This window comes from Xenopus laevis, chromosome 2L, assembly GCF_017654675.1.
Source record: "Xenopus laevis strain J_2021 chromosome 2L, Xenopus_laevis_v10.1, whole genome shotgun sequence".
Taxonomy (NCBI): Eukaryota; Metazoa; Chordata; class Amphibia; order Anura; family Pipidae; genus Xenopus; species Xenopus laevis.
Window position 1 is genome coordinate 43,202,634 of NC_054373.1, and position 25,477 is coordinate 43,228,110.

Consider the following 25,477-nt stretch of genomic DNA (forward strand, 5'->3'; position numbering starts at 1 on the left):
CTATGATTGACAAATGATGTGTGACCATTAGATTTACATTTTCTCTATAGTATAGCAGGAATGTAATTGTATTTAATATTTTATGTTGGTGGTTTTGTAATATTCTGTATTGGTATTGTGTAATATGTTTATTGTACAGAATTTATACAGTGTTTTGCTTCTCCAAAGTGGTTTGTTCTAGGATATGTGCATCAGGATTGCAAAGGCAAGGTTTCTATCATATTATTATTCACCCCTCTGTCATTCCCATCCTCCTCACACACTGAACAGTATGTAGAAGAGGATTTTGTGTGTGCTGTCAGTCATGACACCTGCTAAGGACAGCCTTTAGGGATTTAGGCTCCATACTATGCATCTGAATTATTTGCAATCCCTGCAGTATGATTAAGGAAACGCAGTATTGTTTATTCTTTCAAGTTTGCGCACCAACAATAAAATAAATTCACGTCTCGTTCACGGATTATATATTTACATGTAATCATTCTTTCTTGAGTTTAATCTGACCTCCCTCATCTGTCCTCCCCTGCTTGGGTAGTGGTCTGATCCACTTAATCCTTTCGGTTGCTGTGGTAGCCGTGAGGATTGGGCTACTGTAACAGGTAGGACACAATACTATATACACTTCTTGCTAACAGCAGGCATCATGCAGAATAACACAGAAATTAGGTAGGGTCAATTTAATTACACTAGACTGAACTTGAGTGCCTGCGTGAAAAAAGGATTGAAGCACAACACAACTAATGAAGACATTTTATGGAAGATGGAGAACATTTCTTGCAGACTAGCTTTTTTTTATTACGTGGCCTGTTAATGTCTACTCTGACTCCAACAGGTAAAGTAACATATACTCTTATGTAATCTTTGATCAGATGGAAGTAGCACTGTACAATAACCTTAAAGAATCAGAAAACGTTTCTTTAAAACAAATGACCTCTAAACTGAAAGAAAAATTAACGTGTTCTGTCATTCTATTGCTGGACTAATGGAACCATGCTGAAAGCACTTTATTTGCATGGCTATATTGTTCAGATTGGTGCTGGGTAAACATTCAATCCTGGACATTATTTTGCTTTCAGATTTAGAACATGTCCTATTTATTTCAATTACTTAAATGTCCCTTTGAAAGCCACTTGTCAAGGTCAGGACAAAGTCTTTAAACATCTACTACTAATGTACAGCTTCATTATCAGGTTAGGTTATTTCTCTTCATTAGACTTGTTAATTAGATGTGCGTGCTAAATATTTGATGCAGAACATAGATCACTGTTTTTTTGTTAACCGTATCTTTCCCCTTAATTGTTAAGTGATTCTGTTTGTTAAATGTTTCATACAGTACATTTAATGATGTATTGATAAGCCTGACTTTTCTCCCTTACTTGAGAAATGCATCATAGACAGACTGGGGGAACCTAACATAAGATATGTGAATGCATGTGGGCACACTAGCTAGCATGTCAAATGTCGGATGCTTTATCTCGTGTGTTCCTGTCTCTTACACAGGGAGGGTTATGATCCATAGACCATGAAATCACTGGAGTAACTAGATGTATATACTTGCTCCACTGCAAAATCATTTTAGGCCCAATTAATCTTTGAAAAGAAGACATTTTTCATACATGTGTATTGCTTATTTCTTTGGACCACGTATTCTCCCTGGGCAACATAGGAGACACAGGCACTGTTTCTTCTATAGGTATGATTCTGCACAAGATCAATATAAAGTTCAAGAAAACTTGTTGAAAATAATGCAGGGATTTTTGAGTATTTTAATGACGTCACCTAAGGGTAAATTTACAATGCAGGAAACTTCTCCAATCAAAAGTTTTTCTGAATCTAGCCCCAGACCAGTTAAGCCAGAAGAGGCTATACTTAAATAATGCGAGGTCTACTTTTAGTGATGTTATCTCATTAGGATCTACATCCATAAAAGCATTGTTAGCACTCTGTTCCATCCAAAATCCATTCAATTTAACAAAAAAATGTTTTCTTCTGTAACCTTAACATAATAAATATCTGAATGAAAAGCATGAAATAGGAGGGTGGTGTAGACAAGCTATTTGTTGACAGTGTCTTGAGATCTACTGATCACCAGCTAAAGGTCTACTGGTAGATCCCAATCTACCTTTTGGGCACCCCTGGGCTAAGACATCAAATCTTAGTCTGGTCTTATTGGGAAACCATAATGAATCCTATACTCTCACTAAGTTGTATTGTGTAGAAAAATGGCTTAGGCAATACAGGTATAAGATCCGTTATCTGTTATGCTAAAAGTTTTGAATCTTGTAAAGGCCATCTCCCATAGATTCCATTTTAATCAAATAATTCTAATTTTTAAAAATGATTTCATTTTACTCTGTAATAATAAACAGTATCTTGTACTTGATCCCAACTAAGATATACTGTAATTAATCCTTATTGGGGCAAAACAATCCTATTGGGGTTAATTCATTAAAAAAAATGTTCAATGGTAAGGTGATCCCAAATTACATAAAGATCTCTTATCCAGAAAAACCGAGGTCCCAAGCATTCTCGATAATAGTTCCCATACCTGTTCTTAGAAAGTTGGGCTGATGAAACTGTTTAGTAGCAGATGCAATGTACTTGTATCTCTGTTTCTTTTAGGTTACTAAAAGAACGTATTTTGTTATACTCTAACAAATGCAGTGATAAACTATGGATTGTTAACCTATGGGTGGAGAGCCCAAAATTCTGGGTTACAAAGATTTTAAGAATACAGTGACATTTCCTGTTACTACAGTAATACAGAACACTGACATTTTTCTCAGCTCTTGATAGCGATCTTTCTTCATTCACATCAGTCACCCTCCAAGACTACAGTGAAGTTGTCGTTTTTGCATTCACCACATATACAATAATAAAGATACGAATATTGGAAGAACTGATTTCAGAAAATTCAGAAATCTACCGTGCCATTTTTATGTTGCTGCCCTGACAAAATTATTTATATATATATATATATATATATCTTTTTTATCTTTATGAGGCGATGCATGCTTAGATATATACGAAATACTGTTTAACATACTAAAGTGAATTGATCTGTAACACAAGGGAACTGATTTACATAATGATGAGAGGGTGTGTACTACCTATGCTTTAAAATAGGTTGTGATGTCATAGCAATCATTAATGCTTGAGAAAGAAGCGGGAGCTTCGAAACATCGCATGTTTGCTGTTACCTGTTGGTAAAGAACTTTTTTATTTCCACAAAGCTGTCTTGACTTTTTTGTTGGTTATATACAGGGCAGCCATCGGGGGGGACAGGGGGGAGAGTTGTGGGGGGGCCCCGAGGGTAAGGGGGGCCCGACCACGCCAAACTTACTTGATTAGCCGGGCCCCCCATCTTTCTGAGAGCTGCTGACTTCGGGAAGGCATGGACGTTTAAGGGGCCCTGGCCACCAATTTTTTTATAATGTGGGGGGGGCCCTGGCCACCAATTTTTTTTCCTCAAGTGGGGTCCTAGCCACCAATATTTTGTCGTATGGGGCCCTGCGATTTCTGATGGCGGTCCTGGTTATATATATACACTGTGTGTGTCTATATACACATATCTATCAGTAGGCTGGAATATGATTTATATTTGTACTCCAGCCTATAGAAGGGTCTTGCCATCACCTGCTGAGATGGAATTGTCTCTCTGCTCAGCCATGTGGGAGTGGGCTCTCAACGGAGGGGTAGCTTAAAAAGAATACTGCAGTTTCCTTTTTTTCTAGTATTATTGACAAATTCATTTTAATTAAAGGGATGTCGATTTTACTTTAAATACATAAAGTATGCTGCTATTTTTGACAATGATATTTTAACATGTAGTATGTCTGCTTCAATATTTTTTATATATATTTATGGTCATGTCTAACTAGGAGCTGGAATTAAAAAAGAAGAGAAAAGAATGCGAAATTTTAGAGCAAGAAGTGAAGAAAAAGCAAAGGAGATGTGAAGAATTGGTAAGTCAGGTCTCCACTGCATATAAAACACATCTTTCAGTGTCAGTGAGTATGGAATTATAATTCACATTTAAAGTTACTATCTCAATACAGGTATGAGATCTATTATCTGATCTAATTTTTACCTTTTTTGCTATCTGTATGGATTTTGTTAATATCACAGACACATAACACAGAAAAAGCAAAGCAGTCAAAAGTATGGAAGGACACTATTTGTAAACTTTGGATAAGGTGCTTCCAGATAATAGATCCATGTATGTTCCAGTTTGCCATTTAGCTTCTATTTCTGTGATTTTTCCTGCATCTCCCTCATTCTCTGTGCTGCTCCTCATTGACTTGAGCCAGATGGGAGAATTTCAAGCAGCACTTGATTTCCTATGACTGGCATTTGTGTCTCTTCGTAATTGGGGTATACAGCTACCTGGTAACACTACAATCATTTTCTGTTTAGCCTATCACTATGAGGCTATCTGGGACATTGCCAACTGGCACTACTTGCATTTGAAAGGGTTTTGATGGTTTATGTAGTCATCCTTGTGGGCCTAGCCTTTTTGCCCCATCTGATGTTTTACATTGTTCTGTTTGGTTTTTTTCTGTTTCATTGCCCCCTATGATATTTATTTCTTTATTTCTCTTGACTATCATTTAATGTGCCCCAGCAAGTGGATGAACAATTTTCAAGTATAGTAGCTATTTACAGTATAACGTGATGCTTAAGGGTTGAGACAAAGTTATTGTAACTAAAGCTTGTTCTAGAACAGAATACAATTGCACAGTGTGATGAAAACCATTTTTTATAAACATTTTCCAATATGGGCAGCAAGACACAATATAAGCGAAGAGGTAACTGACGACAAAGTTAGTATCAGGGGGGCAGTCAGGAGTTGTTTCAAGGGCCCGATCCCTGTGGGGGTCCCCAGAAATACATCTTCTGATCTGAGGACTTTAAACTTGTCAAAAGTGCTTTGGTAAGTAGCATGTAACCCTGCAGTGTGGGGCCATGTAGTTTTGGCACGCTGCCTCCTGTCCCTCATTTAATGGGACAGTGGGGCTAATTTTAACACTTTTTTTCATGATTTTGAGTTTATTATAGAAAACATGACATTATTATACAGAGCACAAGACAACAATATAAGAATATTGGGTGGTTCACATAGTGGGAGATGGCCAATAAAAGAGTTCTGTAACTATATTTTACAGAGGTAAGGTGATGTGAGTAGAAAGTGGGAGAACTGATAAACTTTTATTACTAGTAGATGAAGGGGAAAAAAATAATTTTTTAAGTTGTTGCTAGAGAAGGGGTGGGTATAGATGCAGTGGTGAGAATGTTTATATGTGGCTATTTCAAGCAGGCAGCATTTGCTAAATGGAGAAAAAATTCAGTAAATATTACCTTGATATGTTTGTATCAAATGTTGTTGTCTTCATTGGCTTTTCTCTTTTCTGCTTTTCTTTTTCTTGTTTTTTTTAACTCTCAGTGTCAATCCCTTTTTACATGTGTTGGAATTTAATATTTTCTTTGTTCTCCTCCCTTTTGCTATTAACTTGTCCCCTGTGTTCCACCTCTTTCTGACTTCTTCTATCCTCTTTTTTTCACACTCTTTATCTCTCCTATTATCCTCCTTTAAACCTTCCTCTCTCATACCTCACAACTCTCCTGTTTTTGGTGGTACAGTCCAAATTTTGAAAGCTCAGCCCACAGTCCTGAATTTTTATCAAAATGTTCCAAGTTTCTCTTTGATCTCCTGCACTGACTCCAGAAAAAGATACAGGTTCGGGACCTGTTATCCAAAATGCTCAGGACCTGGGGTTTTCCGGATAATGGATCTTTCAGTAATTTGTATCTTCATATCTTAAGTCTACTAGAAAATCATTTAAACATTAAATCAACTCAATAGGCTGGTTTTGCTTCCAATAAGGATTAATTATATCTTAATTTGGATCATGTTCAAGTTTCATCCTAAATATCTGCTTTCTCTCTGAACGCACATGACCAGGCAAAATTACCTGAGATGGCTGCCTATACACCAAAATTAAAACAACAACAAAAAAATACACTTGTTGGTTCAGGAATGAAATTATATATTGTAGAGTGAATTATTTGCAGTGTAAACAGTGTAATTGAGAAATAAAAATATCATAAACATCATGACAGAACCCATTTAAAATAATGTTTGACAGGAAACAAAGCTTCAGGAGGTTCAGACAGAGAATGCTCGACTAGTGGAAGAAAACTCACAACTAAGCAGCAGAGTAAAATGGGCAGGAAAGGTAAATGTATTATTTGTGTTTTCTTGTGTTCTTATTTATTTTAAAAGTCAAAAAATGTTACATAGAAGATACAGGTATGACTAATAATCAGTTCTAATGCAGAATGCACTAATTTCTGTTCTGCCAGATAATGTAAATCTGAATTAATTAGTAATCAACCAGTCCCTTAAGCTTGAGTAAATGGCCATACAGCATATGCTGTGAAACAACAGAGAAGGAGGTGGGAGCTACCGGGTAGATATTCTGAGGCACAGATCATAAGTGCTGTAGCTGGGGTAGATTTAGGATAGCACAGACAACCCAAGCCTGAGCTGTAGCATTTCAAGCCTAACTCTTTGTTGATCTTTAATTCTTATTTTAGTAACATTTTCAGTGCCACATAGGTGTCATAGTTTTCAAAAGCAGAGAAAGTTGTTGGAGATTTATTTGTGCAACCAAAGTGTGGGTATGTGTTGTGCAGGTCGAAACAGAGAATGCTGACCTAAAAGGACACTTGACTGAGGTGACTGCACAACGAGATTCTGCTCTTAAAGACAGTCATCAACAGCAAAGCAAACTGGATAACCTAGAGCAAGTGCTGAAGGTTGGTGTAATGCTTTAAGCAGTTAAATTATGGTTGGGAGTTTAAATACTGCTTCAGTATTATTGTATCTTTTCACCTTTTGAGTCCTTGGGATCTGGCACATTTTTGTGCCCTAGAAGCAACTATTGGGCATTTTATAAAGAGTGAAGACATTATTAAAGGAATTGTTCAGGGTACAAATAAAACTGGTTAAATGGATAGTATGTGAAAAATAAAAAATGTTTCTAATATAGTTACCCAAAATGTAATGTATAAAGGCTGGAGTGACTGGATGTCTTAACATAATAGCCAGAACACTACTTCCTGCTTTTCAGCTCTCTTGGTTTCCACTGATTGGTCACCAGGCAGTAACCAATCAATGTCTTGAGGGGGACACATGTGCCATAACTGTTGCTTTTGAATCTGTGCTGAATACTGAGAATCAGTGTCAAACTCACTGAACAGTTATGTCTCATGTGGCCCCCCTTCAAGTCGCTGACTGACTTAGAGTTAGAGAGCTTAGAAACATTTTTTATTTTGCACAGCCTATCTATTTACCCAGTTTTTATTTGTACACTGAACTGTTCCTTTAAAGGGTGGTTCATCTTTCGGTTAACTTTTCATTCTTCATTCTTTATTTTTTTGTAGTTTTTAAAGTATTTGCCTTCTTCTTCTGAGTCTTTCCAGCCTTCATGTGGGGGTCACATCTAAAAAACAAATGCTCTATAAGCCTACACATTTACTGTTTTTGATGCTTTTTATTACTCATCTTTCTATTCACGCCCTCCCCTATTCAGATTCCAGTCTCTTATTTAAATCAGAGCATGGTTGCTAGAGTAATTTGGAACCTAGCAACCAAATTGCAAACTGGAGAGCTGCTGAATAAAATAATAAAAATAGACTTACTCTATTGCAGCACATGCGAGATGTGGCAGAGAGAAGACAACAGCTAGAAAAAGACCATGACGATGCACTGACTGCTCTACAGAAAAGGCAAGAAGAAGTAAAACTTCTCCAGGAGGTACGGAGTTTGCTTCCTTTCAGAAAAAACTTAAACAAAAAGCAACTTCAGCTCTGTTTGAAGGACTGGTGCTTGAGAAATTCAAGCCTGAATTGGCATGCAGTATTTTTTTCTCAGGGATTTACAGTGAAATTGTGTAAAGTTTAAGTGTTTATATTCTGATCACAGGCTCAGGTTGAAGCAAAGAAAGAGCATGAAGAAGCAACCAAGCTTCTTGAGGTATGAAGTGATCCAGTCAAATATTAAATGAATGAAGTATGAATATGAAGTATGTGTGATTAATTTTGTTTTTATTTCCTTTTATTCAAAGCACACTTTGGATAGCCTGCAGGTATTGTCTGACAGCATGATGTGCTTTTTACATGTTCCTACCTTCTGTATTTTCTAAGTGCAAAGACTGATGTTTTGTAGCACATTGGTCATGTTCTCAGTGTTTTGAAATTGTAATACAGAAACAGATGCATTTCAGTGATAACCATTCTAGCCACTTTTGTAAAGCATCAAAAATGTTTACAGCACACTGACTTTTGTTATTCAGTCCAGAGCTGACATCAAACAATATTTATGGTTTAATAGAGATTATATGGCAAAGCCAGTGAAAGTTAGAGTAACAATAAAACAGGATTTTATTAAAATTATACATTTTGATGTTTTTGAAATATATATTCACACAAATACTTTTCACTTAAGTTTTCACGTGATACATAGATTTCGGCACTGAACCCCTTCAAACTATAAATATTGTCTTTTGTAAATATTCTTTATTTAACATTCTATAAATTTTCTAGGCAAAAGTAAAAACTTTAGAAGAAAAGTGTCGTAGCCAGACAGAGCAGTTTAGTCAACTCTCTCAGGAGCTAGAAAGATTCCGCCTACAAACTGGAGATATCGGTCTCCTCACCTCCACTCTGGTGACTTCGGACTTGCCTCCTCCTCAGTGCTGCTCTACACCTGGGGTGCCTCAAGTCAAGCAAGACTTTATAGGTAAATCTCTGGATAGGGCATTTGGCGGCAGATTTATTAAGGTTCTAGTTGTGTTTTCCACTAATTTGAGTTTTAGAGTTGTATTTTTCGGTCAAAACTCACATTTTCGGGTTATAAAAATAAGACTCGAATTGTCCGAGTTTTTATTGTACCCAGTCCCTGGAAATAGCTTCAATCCGAAAATACACCATCTGAAACCTGTGGCGCTAATGTAGGAGTCAGTAGCAAAGGTCCGTTGAACCATTTGAAGATGTTAACAGCCTCCATGATGGTCAAGTTTTTTCTGAGGGTTTTGCCTGAAAACTCAAATGCTTCCAAGTGATTTGCATTTTTCTCCATCAATTCGAATTTTTGGGTTGCGGGACTCAACTTGAAGAAACGGGTTTTTCACATTTGAGTTTTTTCCTTAAACAAGATACCATTTGAGTTGCAAGTTCATTCAAGGTACCCAGCTACTCTGGGTGCTATGTATAGTAAGAGCCCATACAATCTTGGGTTGGTTAGTGACCCATAAATATAGGAAATGGTGTTGTCTTTCATGGCATGGGGTGGAACAGGTAGAACTACCACTAGTGCTTCATAGTCATACACTTTGTGGCCCATTGAATGGAAATCTATGATTTCCCAGTAATAGTTGTCCAAATCATTCCTGCTCTAAGGCAATTAACAGTATTAGTCTGCCCTGGTGAAATATGCAGGCACCTGTGTTTTTCATAGTATAGCCTTTGCGTATGACCATTTGTCATTGTTTGTTATGATGGCAAATATATAGTCTGCACATGTACAAAAAAATTTACTTTTTGGTAATTAACCTTTCCCTAGGAATCCTGCAGAGAACTGGGAATATACTTAAAAGCTATTAGTGCAGTAAGAGAGTAGGGAGTGCAGCAAGGAATGGCTGTTTATGGAAAAAGTGTTAGCAACCAGTTAGAAAAAGATATTCCAGTGTAATAACAGTAAGATATATATGTGTGTGTGTGTGTGTGTGTGTGTGTGTGTATATATATATATATATATAGTGGACACAATTTGTGTCATCATAATTATTAAAACAACATTCCACAAAAATTGAATAGGGACATTAAATTCTAATCTACATATATTGTGCAATATGTAGATTAGAATTTAATGTCCCTCTTCAACACACACACTCACAGTATGAATAATTTGTACTTTATAGACATCATGTCTATAAAGTGTCTTTAAACATAATTACAGAAAAATGTGTTCCAAGCTCAGTTGTTGTTGCTTGATACTTATCCTTACCAATTTTTTTTTCCAGATGAATTTTCGTCATGGGAAATTATAAGTTTAGTAGACTTTAGCATCAGCAGCACCTTCAGTTTTGTATACGTCTCGTTGGAGGGTACTAAAATTACAGTACATGTGTTTTGTCAATGATCACATCGGTGTCTGGTTTTGGGAACTGCACATGGAATGCTTTCTTATATGTCCTGGGCACTGATTAGTATACAGCACAGTGGCAACCATATATAAGTACAGTGAGGGAAATCTAGATTTGTCGGCTACCCACAACCTACATTAATTAAAAAAAAAAAGTAAAGGAGATCTACTCCTAAAAACATAGTTTTTTTTTTTGGCACTATTAAAGCAATGCAGGAATGGGATATCTTATCCAGAAAGCTCTAAAGTATATTGGGTCCATTTTAAATTCTTTTTTTCTCTGTAATAATAAACAGTATTTTGCACTTAATCCTAACTCTGCTATCATAGACCCATATTGGTAGCAAAAGATACCTCTTGGTTTTATGTTAATATGTTTCTAGTAGACTTAGGGGCATATTTATTTTGTGTAAAATGAAATTCACCAAAAAAACGGTGTAAAAAGCTGTGTAAAATAAATGGCGAGTTTATCGAGGTGTTTTTTATTTTATTCCATGCAAACGCCAGATTTGCCTCCATAATTTTACATTGCTTCCGGCAGAAGTCACTAAGAAAAACCGTGTAAAAAATGGCGCCGGTTTTATGACATCAACCCTGGTGATGTGTGGCAAATTATCCCACTGTTTTTTAAAACCACATAATCTGAAAAACAGTTTATCTGGTAAAGCCCAGGTCCCAAGCATTCTGGATAATAGATCCCATACCTGTATTTATTCATTTCTGTTATTTGACTCGGACTCTTGAAACTGTAGCAAAAGTCAGGTCTTTCATTCAGCTGCTTCTGCTACTCTGTTCAATGAGTCAGAACCAGGAGGGCAGCTAATATACAGTTAGGCCAAGACAACTATTTTCTAATTTTGGTTCTGTACATTGGCACAATGAATTTTAAACAACTCCGATGCAGTTGAACTGCAGACTTTCAGCTTTAATTCAGTGGGTTGAACAAAAAATATTGCATAAAAATGTGAGGAACTAAAGCCTTTGTTTAATACAATCACTTCATTTCAGGGGCTCAAAAGTAATTGGACAAATTTAAACAACTGAAAATAAAATGTTTATTTCTAATACTTGGTTGAAAACCTTTGCTGGCAATGACAGCCTGAAGTCTTGAACTCATGGACATCACCAGATTCTGGGTTTCCTCCTTTTTAATGCTCTGCCAGGCCTTTACTGCAGCGTCTGCAGTTCAACTGCATCTGAGTTGTTTCATTTAAAATTCATTGTGGTAATGTAAAGAACCAAAATTAGAAAAAAGTTGTCTCTGTCCAAAGATTTATGGGCCTAATTGTAGAAGCCATACAGATACTGATTTCAATTCCTTAAATATTTTCAATGGTTTTAATATTATTTGGAAGTGCTCCTATGGGCCTTTTGATTGGCTGGCTTGCAGCATGTTTCAGGCTGCGGAGCCAGGTGTGCAGAGACTGTGAACAATGATATATTGCTTTTAGCAAGTACATTTACAAATAGTTTTTTAAACACTGAAAATTCTCACTTTATTCTGGAAAGTTGCTTAGCTTTACATTTTCACTGTGCAAAAACAGGTGCAAGAAACACTTTAATGTATATTTGAAAACTGCTGAAATTACACTAAAACCAGTTTTTTATTTGCACATTGCATCAATATAAGTGATCAGCACAATGTTCACTGTTCTGCCATTTTTTTCAAATACACAGACACCCTTCCTTCCTATATTGGTGGTTATTGAAGCAGTAGCTTCTCTTACACAGAAGAAGCCTTTTCAACTTTGCATTCAAACTGATGTCTAAAAAAAATCGATATGACTTTTTTAACGAGTCTGAGCATTTAACAGCCTTGCTTGAAAATGTTAACAGCTTTTCTAGTAAATATAGTTTGTCAGTATATTGTTTTAACATATACAACTACAGGTATGGGATTTGTTATCTGGTAACCCATAATCCAGAATTCTCGTAAGACTCACTTTTATGCAAATAATCCAAATTTTAAAAAATTACCTTTTTTCTGTAATAATAAAACAGTAGCTTGTACTTGATCTAAACTAAGATATAATTAATCCTTATTGGAGGCAAAACCAGTCTATTGTGTTTATTTAATTTGATTCAATTTAGATCTGTTATCCGTAAAACCCCCGGATCCCAAGCATTCTGGATAACAGGTCCCATATCTGTATATAGCATTTCATTTTTGGTCTGGAAATGTTGCTGCTTCAATAATTTATTATTAATATTGTTTCTGAAAAACCTATTCCACTGCTGAACTTTTCATGTGCATGCTTGTCACTTTATGGCCTCACCTGGTGATCAAAATGTGACCATGGGAACTTGAGTGAACTGCTGTCTGAGTTTCCACAAAATGTCTAACTCTAGATAACACAGAACCAGTGAATGATGGGAAAATTAAGAAGGATGAGTCTGATAAAGAAAGGCCAATACCGCAACTGCTTGACTCAAGCTGTGAAAATAGAATGTCCGAGGTCCACAATAATGCTGTTGCCAAAGAAAAACATAAGCTTGAAGCCCCACAGAGCTCATCTAAGTCTGAATCTGTTCATGAAAGTCCAACATATTGTCCCACACCAGAGGTAAGACACACATTTTCCTATTTTTCTTTTAAACAGATTACATAATAGGTCTTAATGATTATTTAGACACATTGCGGTTGGGTGATATTTCAAAGATTGTTTTCCTTGTCACCTCCTCCCCTCTTCGTCACTCACTTCCCCTCTCCGTCACTCCCTTCCCCTCTCCGTCACTCCCTTCCCCTCTGTCACTCCCTTTTAGAGATGTCGCGAACTGTTCGCCGGCGAACTTGTTCGCGCGAACATCGGGTGTTCGCGCTCGCCGGAAGTTCGCGAACGTCGCGCGACGTTCGCCATTTTGGGTTCGCCATTGTTGGCGCTTTTTTTTGCCCTCTCACCCCAGACCAGCAGGTACATGGCAGCCAATCAGGAAGCTCTCCCCTGGACCACTCCCCTTCCCTATAAAAACCGAAGCCCTGCAGCGTTTTTTCACTCTGCCTGTGTGTGCTGAAGAGATAGTGTAGGGAGAGAGCTGCTGCCTGTTAGTGATTTCAGGGACAGTTGAAAGTTTGCTGGCTAGTAATCGTTTTGATACTGCTCTGTTATTGGAGGGACAGAAGTCTGCAGGGGTTTGAGGGACATTTAAGCTTAGGTAGCTTTGCTGGCTAGTAATCTACCTTCTACTGCAGTGCTCTGTATGTAGCTGCAGTGGGCAGCTGTCCTGCTTCTGATCTCATCTGCTGACTGCTGCAATAACAGTAGTCCTTGTAAGGACTGCTTTTATTTATTTTTTTGTTGTTTTACTACTACTACTACTACTACTACTATAAGAGCCCAGTGCTATTAGTCTAGCAGTGTTGGGGAGTGGGACTGGTGTGCTAATCTGCTGCTCCTAGTAGTTCAGCAGCACCAACTTTAATTTTTTTTTTTAATATTCATTTTTTTTTATTTTACTTTTTTTTATTTTACTACCGCTGTAGTAGTGTATAAGTTGACCTTTTAGGCATTATTTGCCCTGTAGGCATTATTTGCACACTGTTTTCTTCAACCCGCCATCGAGCTGTGTGACCTTGTTCACATTCTGTCTAAATATCCATAATATTACCGTCTCCAGAAAAAACACCGGAGTCACTTTTTTCAAGCAGCCATAATATATTTTACGTAATCCGTATCCACCGCTGTAGTAGTGTATACGTTGGCCTTGTAGGCATTATTTGCACACTGTTTTCTTCAACCCGCCATCGAGCTGTGTGACCTTGTTCCCATTCTGTCTAAATATCCATAATATTACCGTCTCCAGAAAAAACACCGGAGTCACTTTTTTCAAGCAGCATTCATATATTTTACGTAATCCGTATCCACCGCTGTAGTAGTGTATACGTTGGCCTTGTAGGCATTATTTGCACACTGTTTTCTTCAACCCGCCATCGAGCTGTGTGACCTTGTTCCCATTCTGTCTAAATATCCATAATATTACCGTCTCCAGAAAAAACACCGGAGTCACTTTTTTCAAGCAGCATTCATATATTTTACGTAATCCGTATCCACCGCTGTAGTAGTGTATACGTTGGCCTTGTAGGCATTATTTGCACACTGTTTTCTTCAACCCGCCATCGAGCTGTGTGACCTTGTTCCCATTCTGTCTAAATATCCATAATATTACCGTCTCCAGAAAAAACACCGGAGTCACTTTTTCAAGCAGCATTCATATATTTTACGTAATCCGTATCCACCGCTGTAGTAGTGTATACGTTGGCCTTGTAGGCATTATTTGCACAGTGTTTTCTTCAACCCGCCATCGAGCTGTGTGAGCTTGTTCACATTTTGTCTAAATATTGATAATATTATCGTCTCTAGAAAAACCACTTGAGTTACTTTTTTTCAAGCAGCATTCATATATTTTACGTAATCCGTATCCACCGCTGTAGTAGTGTATACGTTGACCTTGTAGGCATTATTTGCACACTGTTTTCTTCAACCCGCCATCGAGCTGTGTGAGCTTGTTCACATTTTGTCTAAATATTGATAATATTATCGTCTCTAGAAAAACCACTTGAGTTACTTTTTTTCAAGCAGCATTCATATATTTTACGTAATCCGTATCCACCGCTGTAGTAGTGTATACGTTGACCTTGTAGGCATTATTTGCACACTGTTTTCTTCAACCCGCCATCGAGCTGTGTGAGCTTGTTCACATTTTGTCTAAATATTGATAATATTATCGTCTCTAGAAAAACCACTTGAGTTACTTTTTTTCAAGCAGCATTCATATATTTTACGTAATCCGTATCCACCGCTGTAGTAGTGTATACGTTGACCTTGTAGGCATTATTTGCACACTGTTTTCTTCAACCCGCCATCGAGCTGTGTGAGCTTGTTCACATTTTGTCTAAATATTGATAATATTATCGTCTCTAGAAAAACCACTTGAGTTACTTTTTTTCAAGCAGCATTCATATATTTTACGTAATCCGTATCCACCGCTGTAGTAGTGTATACGTTGACCTTGTAGGCATTATTTGCACAGTGTTTTCTTCAACCCGCCATCGAGCTGTGTGAGCTTGTTCACATTTTGTCTAAATATTGATAATATTATCGTCTCTAGAAAAACCACTTGAGTTACTTTTTTTCAAGCAGCATTCATATATTTTACGTAATCCGTATCCACCGCTGTAGTAGTGTATACGTTGACCTTGTAGGCATTATTTACACACTGTTTTCTTCAACCCGCCATCGAGCTGTGTGAGCTTGTTCACATTTTGTCTAAATATTGATAATATTATCGTCTCTAGAAAAACCACTTGAGTTACTTTTTTTCAAGCAGCATTCATATATTTTACGTAATCCGTATCCACCGCTGTAGTAGTGTATACGTTGACTTTGTAGGCATTATTTGCACAGTGTTTTCTTCAACCCGCCATCTAGCTGTGTGTATTATCGTTTCCAGAAAAACCAACTGAGTTTTTGTTGTTGTTGTTGTTTTTTTAAAAATAATGCCAGGCAAAGGCAGGCCGCCACGCAGAGGCCGTGCTAGGGGCCGTGCTGCTATGCAATCCTGTGGCCCTAGCAAATTTCCCAGTTTTAAAAAGCCAATGACCCTGAACTCCCAAAATGCTGAAGAGGTAGTTGACTGGCTTACACAGCACACCCCATCCTCTACCGTTTCTAACTTTACCACAACATCCTCCTCATCCTCCACTGCTATGGCCACCCCACGTAACACTTCCTCCACCACCGGTGCCCCTTCTTCACTGGGGTCAGAGGAGTTATTTTCCAATGAGTTTCTTGAACTGAGTAATGCGCAACCATTATTGCCAGAAGAAGATGAAGGAGATGAGGACCTTACACCAGATTTAATTCTGGCAGAGAACACGATAGAGATGGACATAATGAGTGATGAGGAGGAGGTCCCCGCTGCTGCTTCCTTCTGTGATGTGTCAGAAGAAATTGATGCATCTGAGGAGAATGATGATGAGGAGATTGATGTTTTGTGGGTGCCTAGTAGAAGAGAGCAAGAGGAGGGTAGTTCAGATGGAGAGACGGAGAGTCAGAGAGGCAGTAGGAGAATAAGACTTAGAAGAAGCAGGGAGGACAGCCCGCAGGGATCAGCAGGGCAACAACATGTATCGGCACCTGTGTTCAGCCGGCCAACGCACCCGCCATTGCCGCCAATACCGCCAACTCCGCCAACTTCTACTGTTACCGCCAGATCGCACACTTCCAAAAAGTCAGCAGTGTGGGATTTTTTTAATGTGTGTGCCTCTGACAAAAGCATTGTAATTTGCAATGAGTGCAGTCAGAAACTGAGCCTTGGTAAGCCCAACAGCCACATAGGTACAACTTCTATGCGAAGGCACATGAGCGGCAAGCACAAAGCACTTTGGGAGCAACACCTCAAAGGCAACAGGCAAACTAAAAGCCACACTCCTTCTGGTCCAGCATCTTACTGCTCTACCTCTGCTCTCCTTGACCCGTCTGAACCACCCTCCACTCCGCCTTCCACCTTGACCACCTGTTCCCATTCCCAGTCATCTGCCACCAGCCAAGTTTCTGTGAAGGCCATGTTTGAGCGTAAGAAGCCAATGTCTGACTGTCACCCCCTTGCCCGGCGTCTGACAGCTGGCTTGTCTGCACTCTTAGCCCGCCAGCTTTTACCATACCAGCTGGTGGACTCTGAGGCCTTCCGCAAATTTGTAGCAATTGGGACACCGCAGTGGAAGGTACCCAGCCGCAATTTTTTTCTAAAAAGGGAATACCACACCTGTACCAACATGTGCAGAGCCAAGTTACCGCATCTCTGTCACTTAGTGTTGGGCCAAAGGTCCATATGACTACTGACGCATGGTCCTCCAAGCATGGTCAGGGCAGGTATGTCACCTACACTGCCCACTGGGTGAACTTGGTAATGGCTGGGAAGCAGGGAATGGGTAGCTCAACAACAACAGTGGAGTTGGTGTCACCGCCACGGATTGCACGCGGTTCTGCCACCACCTCTACTCCTCCATCGCTCTCTACCTCGTCTTCTTCTTCTTCTTACTCTGCTGCTGGGTCCTCCTTCTCCTCCTCCACACCTGTGCACCCCCAGCTCCCCCTAGGCTATTCGACGTGCCAGGTACGCCGTTGTCACGCTGTCTTGGGGATGACGTGCCTGGAAAGCAAAAACCATACCGGATCTGTACTCCTGTCATCTCTGCAGTCACAGGCCGATCGGTGGCTGACCCCACACCAACTGCAGATCGGAAAAGTGGTGTGTGACAATGGAAGCAATCTGTTGGCAGCGTTGAGACTAGGCAATTTAACACATGTGCCCTGCATGGCACATGTGTTAAATTTAATAGTCCAACGTTTTGTCTCCAAGTACCCAGGATTCCAGGACGTTCTCACCCAGTCCAGAAAGGTGTCGGCCCATTTCAGACGTTCCTACACAGCCATGGCACGCCTTGCTGACATTCAGCAGCGCTACAACATGCCAGTCAGGCGTTTGATTTTCTGACAGCCAGACTCGCTGGAATTCAACGCTCCTTATGTTGGAACGTCTGCTGCAACAACAAAGGGCCGTCAACGAGTACCTTTTTGAACTGGGTGGTAGGACTGGATCTGCACAGCTGGGGATTTTTTTCCCCCGTTACTGGGTGCTTATGCGCGATGCCTGCAGGCTCATGCGACCTTTTGAAGAGGTGACAAATATGGTCAGTCGCACCGAAGGCACCATCAGCGACCTAATACCCTTCGCTTTCTTCCTGGAGCGTGCCGTGCGACGAGTGACAGATGAGGCTGTAGACCAGCGTGACGAGGAGCTGGAAGCGCACGATTTCTGGTCGGAATCACCAGAACGAACCCAGGCACCTGCTGCAACGCAGGGAGAGGTGCCAGAAGTGGAGTCAGAGGAGGAAGGTGGCTTTGTGGAGGAGGAGGAGGAGGACCAACAGGAGCAGGCTTCCCAGGGGGCTAGTGGTGACCTTTTGGGGACCCCTGGTCTTGTACGTGGCTGGGGGGAGGAGACCGTGGATGATGCAGTCCTTGATAATGAGGAAGCGGAGATGGATAGCTCTGCATCCAACCTTGTGAGAATGGGGTCTTTCATGCTGTCATGCCTGTTGAAGGACCCCCGTATCAAGAGGCTTAAGGAGAAGGACCTGTACTGGGTCGCAACGCTACTAGACCCTCGGTACAAGCATAAAGTGTCAGAAATGTTACCAACATACCACAAGTCCGAAAAGATGCGGCATTTACAAACCAGCCTGCAAAACATGTTGTACAATGCTTTTAAGGGTGATGTCACTTCAGGAACTCATCAACATTCCAGGGGCAGAGGTGCCAGTAATCCTGCCACGAGCACACCTGCAAGGACAAAGCCCTTTGGCCAGTCTGTAACGTCAGACATGCAAATGTTTTTCTGTCCAAGGCAGCGCCACAACCCTTCTGGATCCACCCTCAAAGAACGCCTCGACCGGCAGGTAGCGGACTACCTGGCATTAACTGCAGATATCGACACTCTGAGGAGCGATGAACCCCTGGACTACTGGGTGCGCAGGCTTGATCTGTGGCCAGAGCTGTCACAATTTGCCATGAACCTCTTGTCTTGCCCAGCCTCAAGTGTGCTCTCAGAAAGGACCTTCAGTGCAGCAGGAGGGATTGTAACTGAGAAGAGAACTCGCCTAGGTCACAAAAGTGTCGATTACCTGACCTTATTAAAATGAATGAGGGGTGGATCTCGGAGGGTTACTGCACGCCGGAAGACTTGTTCTGACTTCTATGCAGCTGTCCTTCTCTTCAAGCCTCATGACTCCACACACAGCTGTCCTTTAGCGTCCTCCTCCTCCCTCCGCCACCGTTACAAACTAGGGTGCAAACCCTACTGGTTTAATTTTTTCTGGCCTCTGTGCTTCAGTGGCTGCAACCAAAAAAACTGGGCAAACAATGTCTACAAGGTCAACGTATGGCAAAAAATGACTATTTTCAGCATTTATATGGCATATTTTTTCTGGCAACTGTGCTTCAGTGGCTGCGTCCAAAAAAAATGCATATTTTCTGCATTTATATGGCATAATTTTTCTGGCAACTGTGCTTCAGTGGCTGCGACCAAAAAAATGCATATTTTCTGCATTTATATGGCATAATTTTTCTGGCCTCTGTGCTTCAGTGGCTGCAACCAAAAAAATTTATATTTTCAGCATTTATATGGCATAATTTTTCTGGCCTCTGTGCTTCAGTGGCTGCAACCAAAAAAATTTATATTTTCAGCATTTATATGGCATAATTTTTCTGGCAACTGTGCTTCAGTGGCTGCGACCAAAAAAATTACTATTTTCAGCATTTATATGGCATATTTTTTCTGGCCTCTGTGCTTCAGTGGCTGCGGCCAAAAAAACTGGGCAAACAATGCCTACAAGGTCAACGACGTTGACCTTGTAGGCATTGTTTGCCCAGTTTTTTTGGCCGCAGCCACTGAAGCACAGAGGCCAGAAAAAATATGCCATATAAATGCTGAAAATAGTAATTTTTTGCCATACGTTGACTCAACGTATATGGCAAAAAATGACTATTTTCAGCATTTATATGGCATATTTTTTCTGGCAACTGTGCTTCAGTGGCTGCGACCAAAAAAATGCATATTTTCTGCATTTATATGGCATAATTTTTCTGGCCTCTGTGCTTCAGTGGCTGCAACCAAAAAAATTTATATTTTCAGCATTTATATGGCATAATTTTTCTGGCAACTGTGCTTCAGTGGCTGCGACCAAAAAAATGCATATTTTCTGCATTTATATGGCATAATTTTTCTGGCCTCTGTGCTTCAGTGGCTGCAACCAAAAAAATTTATATTTTCAGCATTTATATGGCATAATTTTTCTGGCAACTGTGCTTCAGTGGCTGCGTCCAAAAAAACTGGGCAAACAATGTCTACAAGGTCAACGTATGGCGAAAAATTACTATTTTCAGCATTTATATGGCATATTTTTTCTGGCAACTGTGCTTCAGTGGCTGCGTCCAAAAAAACTGGGCAAACAATGCCTACAAGGTCAACGTATGGCAGTTGTTTAAAGAGAACAGTAGATTACTAGCCAGCAAAGCTACCTAAGCTAAAATGTCCCTCAAATCCCTGCAGACTTCTGTCCCTCCAATACAGAGCAGTATCAAGCAGATTACTAGCCAGCAAGCTTACTATCATCTGTCCCTGAAATCACTAACAGCTCTCCCCCTACACTATCTCTTCCAAGCACACACAGGCAGATTTTTCAGATACATTTTTGCCCTTGATCCCCCTCTGGCATGCCACTGTCCAGGTCGTTGCACCCTTTAAACAACTTTAAAATCATTTTTCTGGCCAGAAATGTCTTTTCTAGATGTTAAAGTTCGCCTTCCCATTGAAGTCTATGGGGTTCGCGAACCGTTCGCGAACCGCTCGCATTTTTGCGCAAGTTCGCGAATATGTTCGCGAACTTTTTTTCCGACGTTCGCTACATCCCTACTCCCTTTCCCTCTGCTTCACTCCCCTCCCTCCTCCCCTCTCCGTCACTCCCTTCCCCTTTCCGTCACTCCCTTCCCCTCTCCTTCACTCCCTTCCCCTCTCCATCACTCCCTTCCCCTCTCCATCACTCCCTTCCCCTCTCAGTCACTCCCTTTCCCTCTCCTTCACTCCCCTCCCTCCTCCCCTCTCCGTCACTCCCTTCCTCTCTACATCACTCCCTTCCCCTTTCCGTCACTCCCTTCCCCTCTCCTTCACTCCCTTCCCCTCTCCGTTATTACCCTACCTACCCTCTGCTACTACGCATGCGCGCATTCATTCGGAGGCGTGTGTGCATGCGTTTGGGCACACAGGGGGTAGCAGGCTCACTGGCTGGGTTGCCTTGGGGGCAGTGTCGGCTTGGCCGGGCCCTGTTTAGAGTTAATGTCACCATGTAAGAAGCACAGGATTGAGCAGCCTTTCATTGGCATGGAGCACTCCAATCCATAAGAACCGATTTAGGAGAGAAGAACAATATTGCATGTGTGCATTAGTGATAAGATTCTAGAAGAAGTGTGGCCAGTGACAGTCCACACAAAGCGCCTTTGTAGCATTTAAAGTGAAGAGAAACTGTATTAAAAACTCATATTAATGTTCTATCCTAAATAGAAGAGAACAGTCACATATAGCATATGAAATGGAGGTAAGTGAGGGACGGTTTTACGGTTGTAACTGGAAAGGGAAGAGGTGACTATGTAACATGTATAATATACCATATTTATAGTTATGTTAACTGCTTATACTGAGTTAATGTAGTTCAGGAATGAATTGAATGCCTAATTTATGCAGTTTTGTCTGTGTAGTTTTGCTTCCTCCCATCTGTGAAGGCTATTTATTACAGCATTACATGCTGCAGCCTTGAAGAGTGCTATATTTTTTCAGTTTAGAATATCTCTGCTTGTTAATCCTCATACTATGCAGTTTACTTATGGGAACCTGTATTCATTAAGGTGGATACCGCAAGTGAAATGGAGGATTTGGATGCTGATAGCATTTCATTAAATCCAGAACCTGAAAGCCGTTTTCCTGCCAAGTTACACGTTTATCTTGCTCGCTACAGGTGAGCTAACCACTGGTTACATTGCTTTTATCAAATAGTTTAAAAAAAATGCACATTCCTTTTTTTCATTACTGACTGGCACTCAAAAGAGAAACAACATATACTTCTGCTATATTTAGAGCTGCAACTGGTAATCCCACCCAGGGCCGCCTTTAGAAATCACCGGGGAACTGTACGGCAACATTTTCTGGGCCCCCTGGTCCCCGCCCGCCCCAAAAATCCCACCCCAAATACCCCACCCCATATCTCGCCCACCCCACCGTAAAAAGGCCACACAGACATCAGAGCTAAAACAGTAAAGCCCCCTAAGTTATAAAAAGCCATTGGTGAAGTAAGTGAAGCATGACCGGACCCCCTAAGACACAAAACCTGCGGGCCCGGGACAACTGTCCCCCCTGATGGCGGACCTGATCCCACCCTCAGGAATCATAGAAGATATGTTCTGAATGGTTCAAGAAAGTTATTAATTTAAAATCCCTTTACCTTCTCCATGAGCAAATCAAAGGGTTGTGAGTGCTGTATAATGAATTTACAATGTCTTTCTCGTTATATTTTTAATTTCAGTAAATCTGAAAATCAGTTTAAAAAAATGGCAAACATTGCACATAAAGATGTAAGGAAAAATAATTTCTGTAAACTACCTATAATATTGGATGTCATAAACCTAGTTTTTAGTGTTTGCTTGTTTATTAAGTTTGAGGTAACTTCTTTTCTAGCTACAATCCATTTGATGGACCTAATGAAAACCCTGAAGCCGAATTGCCTCTTACAGCTGGAGAATACATTTATATCTATGGAGACATGGATGATGATGGATTTTATGAAGGTAGGCAAGCTGAAAATATTTTATATTGACTTTATCGCTGTGAAAAAGTTTCTTTGTCATGGATCTAAATATGATTTATAAAATAATTTCCAATGTGTGTACAAAATACAAGCCTCCTCTCCCACAAGCTGTAAAAACAATGTCTTTCTTTCCCTGGATGTATCTCCCTGTTGGAGTAATCGTTTTCTACGAACTCTGTGCAACCTTTGTTATTCCACAATAAAGGTGGCCATACACGGGCCAATAAAAGCTGCCGACAGACCAAGTCGGCAGCTTATTGGCCCGTGTATGAGGGCCCCCGACGGGCTTCCCCGATCGAGATCTGGCCGAAAGTCGGCCAGATCTCGATCGGATGGGACTAAAAATCCCGTCGGATCGCGGCCGCGTCTGTTCGTTGATGCGGTCCCGCGATCCGACCGCCCGTTCGCGTTCGTTAGGTTCTGATCGTTGGGCCCTAGGGCCCACGATCGGATCAGCCCGATATTGCCCACCTCAAGGCGGGCATATCGGAGGGAGATCCGCTCGTTTGGCGACATCGCCAAACAAGCGGATCTCTCCATGTATGGCCACCTTAACACCCTAACATGTGTCCTGATCTAAAGTCTTAATCTATATGAGATGAATACTCACCACTAGTGATAAAAGCTGGCCATATACAAAAACATCTGCTTGTTTTGCCAAGGTCGCCGAAGGAGTGAATTTTTTCCCCAGTTTAACCATCAACATGGGTCAAATTAGACTGATCTGATCATTTTTTGGCCCTTGTGCTAAAAATCAGATCCTAATGAGGGTTTGTGTTGACCCAAGGAAAACCGCATTAATTCATTGTCGGTTCTCTCCAGACTGAATTTTCACACTTGCCCAATGGCTGTAAGGATAGACAAGCATAACGCACCAATTAACAAGGGTTATTCCGAAGAATAAAACAAAAGGCAAAACAAATACAGTATTTAGCACAAACCCAATACATTGACGTTATGCTGAACAAGGGGAGTATACTTCCCCTTTAAGGTCTTGGAACGTCTCATATTCTTTATTAGATTATGAAGCATCTCTATTTCCCTCCTTTCAACTGTTTCTATTATAATAATATCTTGCAGTGGTCTCGACACCTGAAGCTGATTATAATATTCAAGGGGAATTCTCAAAAATGACCTATAAAGTATCAATATAACTTGCCTCTTTCTATTACTAATAGCTCTTATTCTACAGCCTAGTGTGTGATTTGCTTTCCCAGCTGCTTTACAGCTTACTTCTACATCATCTTTTATTACCCTTTCTACTATTTTCGTTTACAGTAATTTCAGTATTTAGTCTGTATTCAGGCTTTGGGATATCTGCGTCATGTTATAATATAGGTGAACCACAGGGCCTTTTCAAGCCTTTTGATGAAACACTCTCTACCTCTCTAAATAATAATTATGTTGCTGATCTTTTTGTCAGCTGTGCAAATTTTCTAAGGATACAGTATGTATATATATATATATATATATATATATATATATATATATATATATATATATATATACTGTATGTATGTAAACTTTAAAATACATTTTTATTCTAAAAATGACATTATAGAAGAAATGCAGTAACATCTACTTCACTCACGTTTTTACTCTTTTTACATAGGAGAACTGATGGATGGGAGACGTGGACTTGTTCCTTCCAATTTTGTTGAACGCGTGTCAGATGATGATCTGATAGCCTTTCAGCCTGCTGAGATAAATGAACTGTCACAGAGCTCTGGGCAGGACATTAGCTTTTTAAGTGGAAGTAGCAATGAGAGAAGTGAAGATGGAAGCAGCCTTAGCCCACTGCCATGTGAAATGCAAGGAACAAGTGAGAGAGCTCCCGATATCTTAGCCGTGCCTTACCCCCGAAAGCTGGCGATCATCAAACAGCTAGCCCGAAGTATTGTTGTTGGCTGGGAGCCTCCCTTGGTAACAGCAGGTAGCGGAAATATTCAGAGTTATAATATTTACGTGGATAATGAACTTAGACAAAATGTGAGGTGCGGAGGGCAAACGAAAGCCTTGATTGAGAAGCTGGAGCTGAAAACCCGTACTTATCGTATTTCCGTGCAAAGTGTGACAGAGGATGGTTGCTCAGACAGAATGCGTTGCACTCTTCTTGTGGGACATGGGTATTCGCTTGCACCCACTCAGCTGCGTGTTCGCAGCCTGTCAGCCACTTGTGCTGAGATCACCTGGCAGCCATGTAATAGCAACTACTCACATGCCTTGTATATGAATGATGAAGGATGCGGACTGACAAAGGCTGGGACTTACTGGTACAGCTTTAGCAGTCTTAGGCCATCAACTTTGTATAATGTGAAGGTAGAAGCGCAACCTCAGAGAATTCCCTGGGAGCTGCCGCTTGAGAGACGTGAGCAAAAGGCTACAGTCATGCAGTTGACAACTCCTTCAGCAGGTAACTAAAACTGTTCTAAATTGTGAACTGAAGAAGCTGCTCGGATGAGTAGTGAAACGTCTTCATTGATTACTCAGCAAGTCCAGTTGTTTTTAGATTTACCTATACTAGATATACCATGACCTGGATGAATGAAAATCTTCATAGTCATGTTCTAAATTGTCTTTTTATCCTGCGATTGGATGATAATATTTATCTGCTACTTTTTATCTATGATTTGTGATATTAGCTAAATTATGATTCTATATAATTCTTAAGCAAATTGTTAGCTTCCTGTTCAAAAGAGGGGGAGTCAACTTTCCTATCCCAGTTTACAATTTACATTAATTGAGAGGTTTTGGGGGGTGCAGTTTTATGCAAAATATTATTTTATCCTATGTAACCGGAACTCAAAATTTGGGGCGTGACTAAAGAGGGCATAGGAAATTGGATTGCTTCACAC

At 40.3% G+C, this 25,477-nt stretch overlaps 1 protein-coding gene across 12 annotated transcripts in view; it reads left to right on the top strand.

Annotated features, from left to right (window-relative positions):
• Window positions 1-25,477, top strand: part of tspoap1.L (TSPO associated protein 1 L homeolog) — a 73,822-nt gene that overhangs the window by 28,619 nt on the left and 19,726 nt on the right. For 10 of the 12 annotated variants that reach the window (XM_018246225.2, XM_018246224.2, XM_041581769.1 and 7 more), the window contains 12 exons: window positions 3,882-3,965; window positions 6,147-6,236; window positions 6,697-6,819; window positions 7,715-7,819; window positions 7,988-8,038; window positions 8,130-8,150; window positions 8,608-8,803; window positions 10,086-10,169; window positions 12,557-12,771; window positions 21,667-21,776; window positions 22,493-22,602; window positions 24,235-25,035. In XM_018246225.2, the coding sequence (XP_018101714.2) occupies window positions 3,882-3,965; window positions 6,147-6,236; window positions 6,697-6,819; window positions 7,715-7,819; window positions 7,988-8,038; window positions 8,130-8,150; window positions 8,608-8,803; window positions 10,086-10,169; window positions 12,557-12,771; window positions 21,667-21,776; window positions 22,493-22,602; window positions 24,235-25,035 (1,990 nt within the window). The remainder of the gene's footprint in view (window positions 1-3,881; window positions 3,966-6,146; window positions 6,237-6,696; window positions 6,820-7,714; window positions 7,820-7,987; window positions 8,039-8,129; window positions 8,151-8,607; window positions 8,804-10,085; window positions 10,170-12,556; window positions 12,772-21,666; window positions 21,777-22,492; window positions 22,603-24,234; window positions 25,036-25,477) is intronic. The other 2 variants (XM_041581773.1, XM_041581772.1) reach the window with 2 other exon arrangements.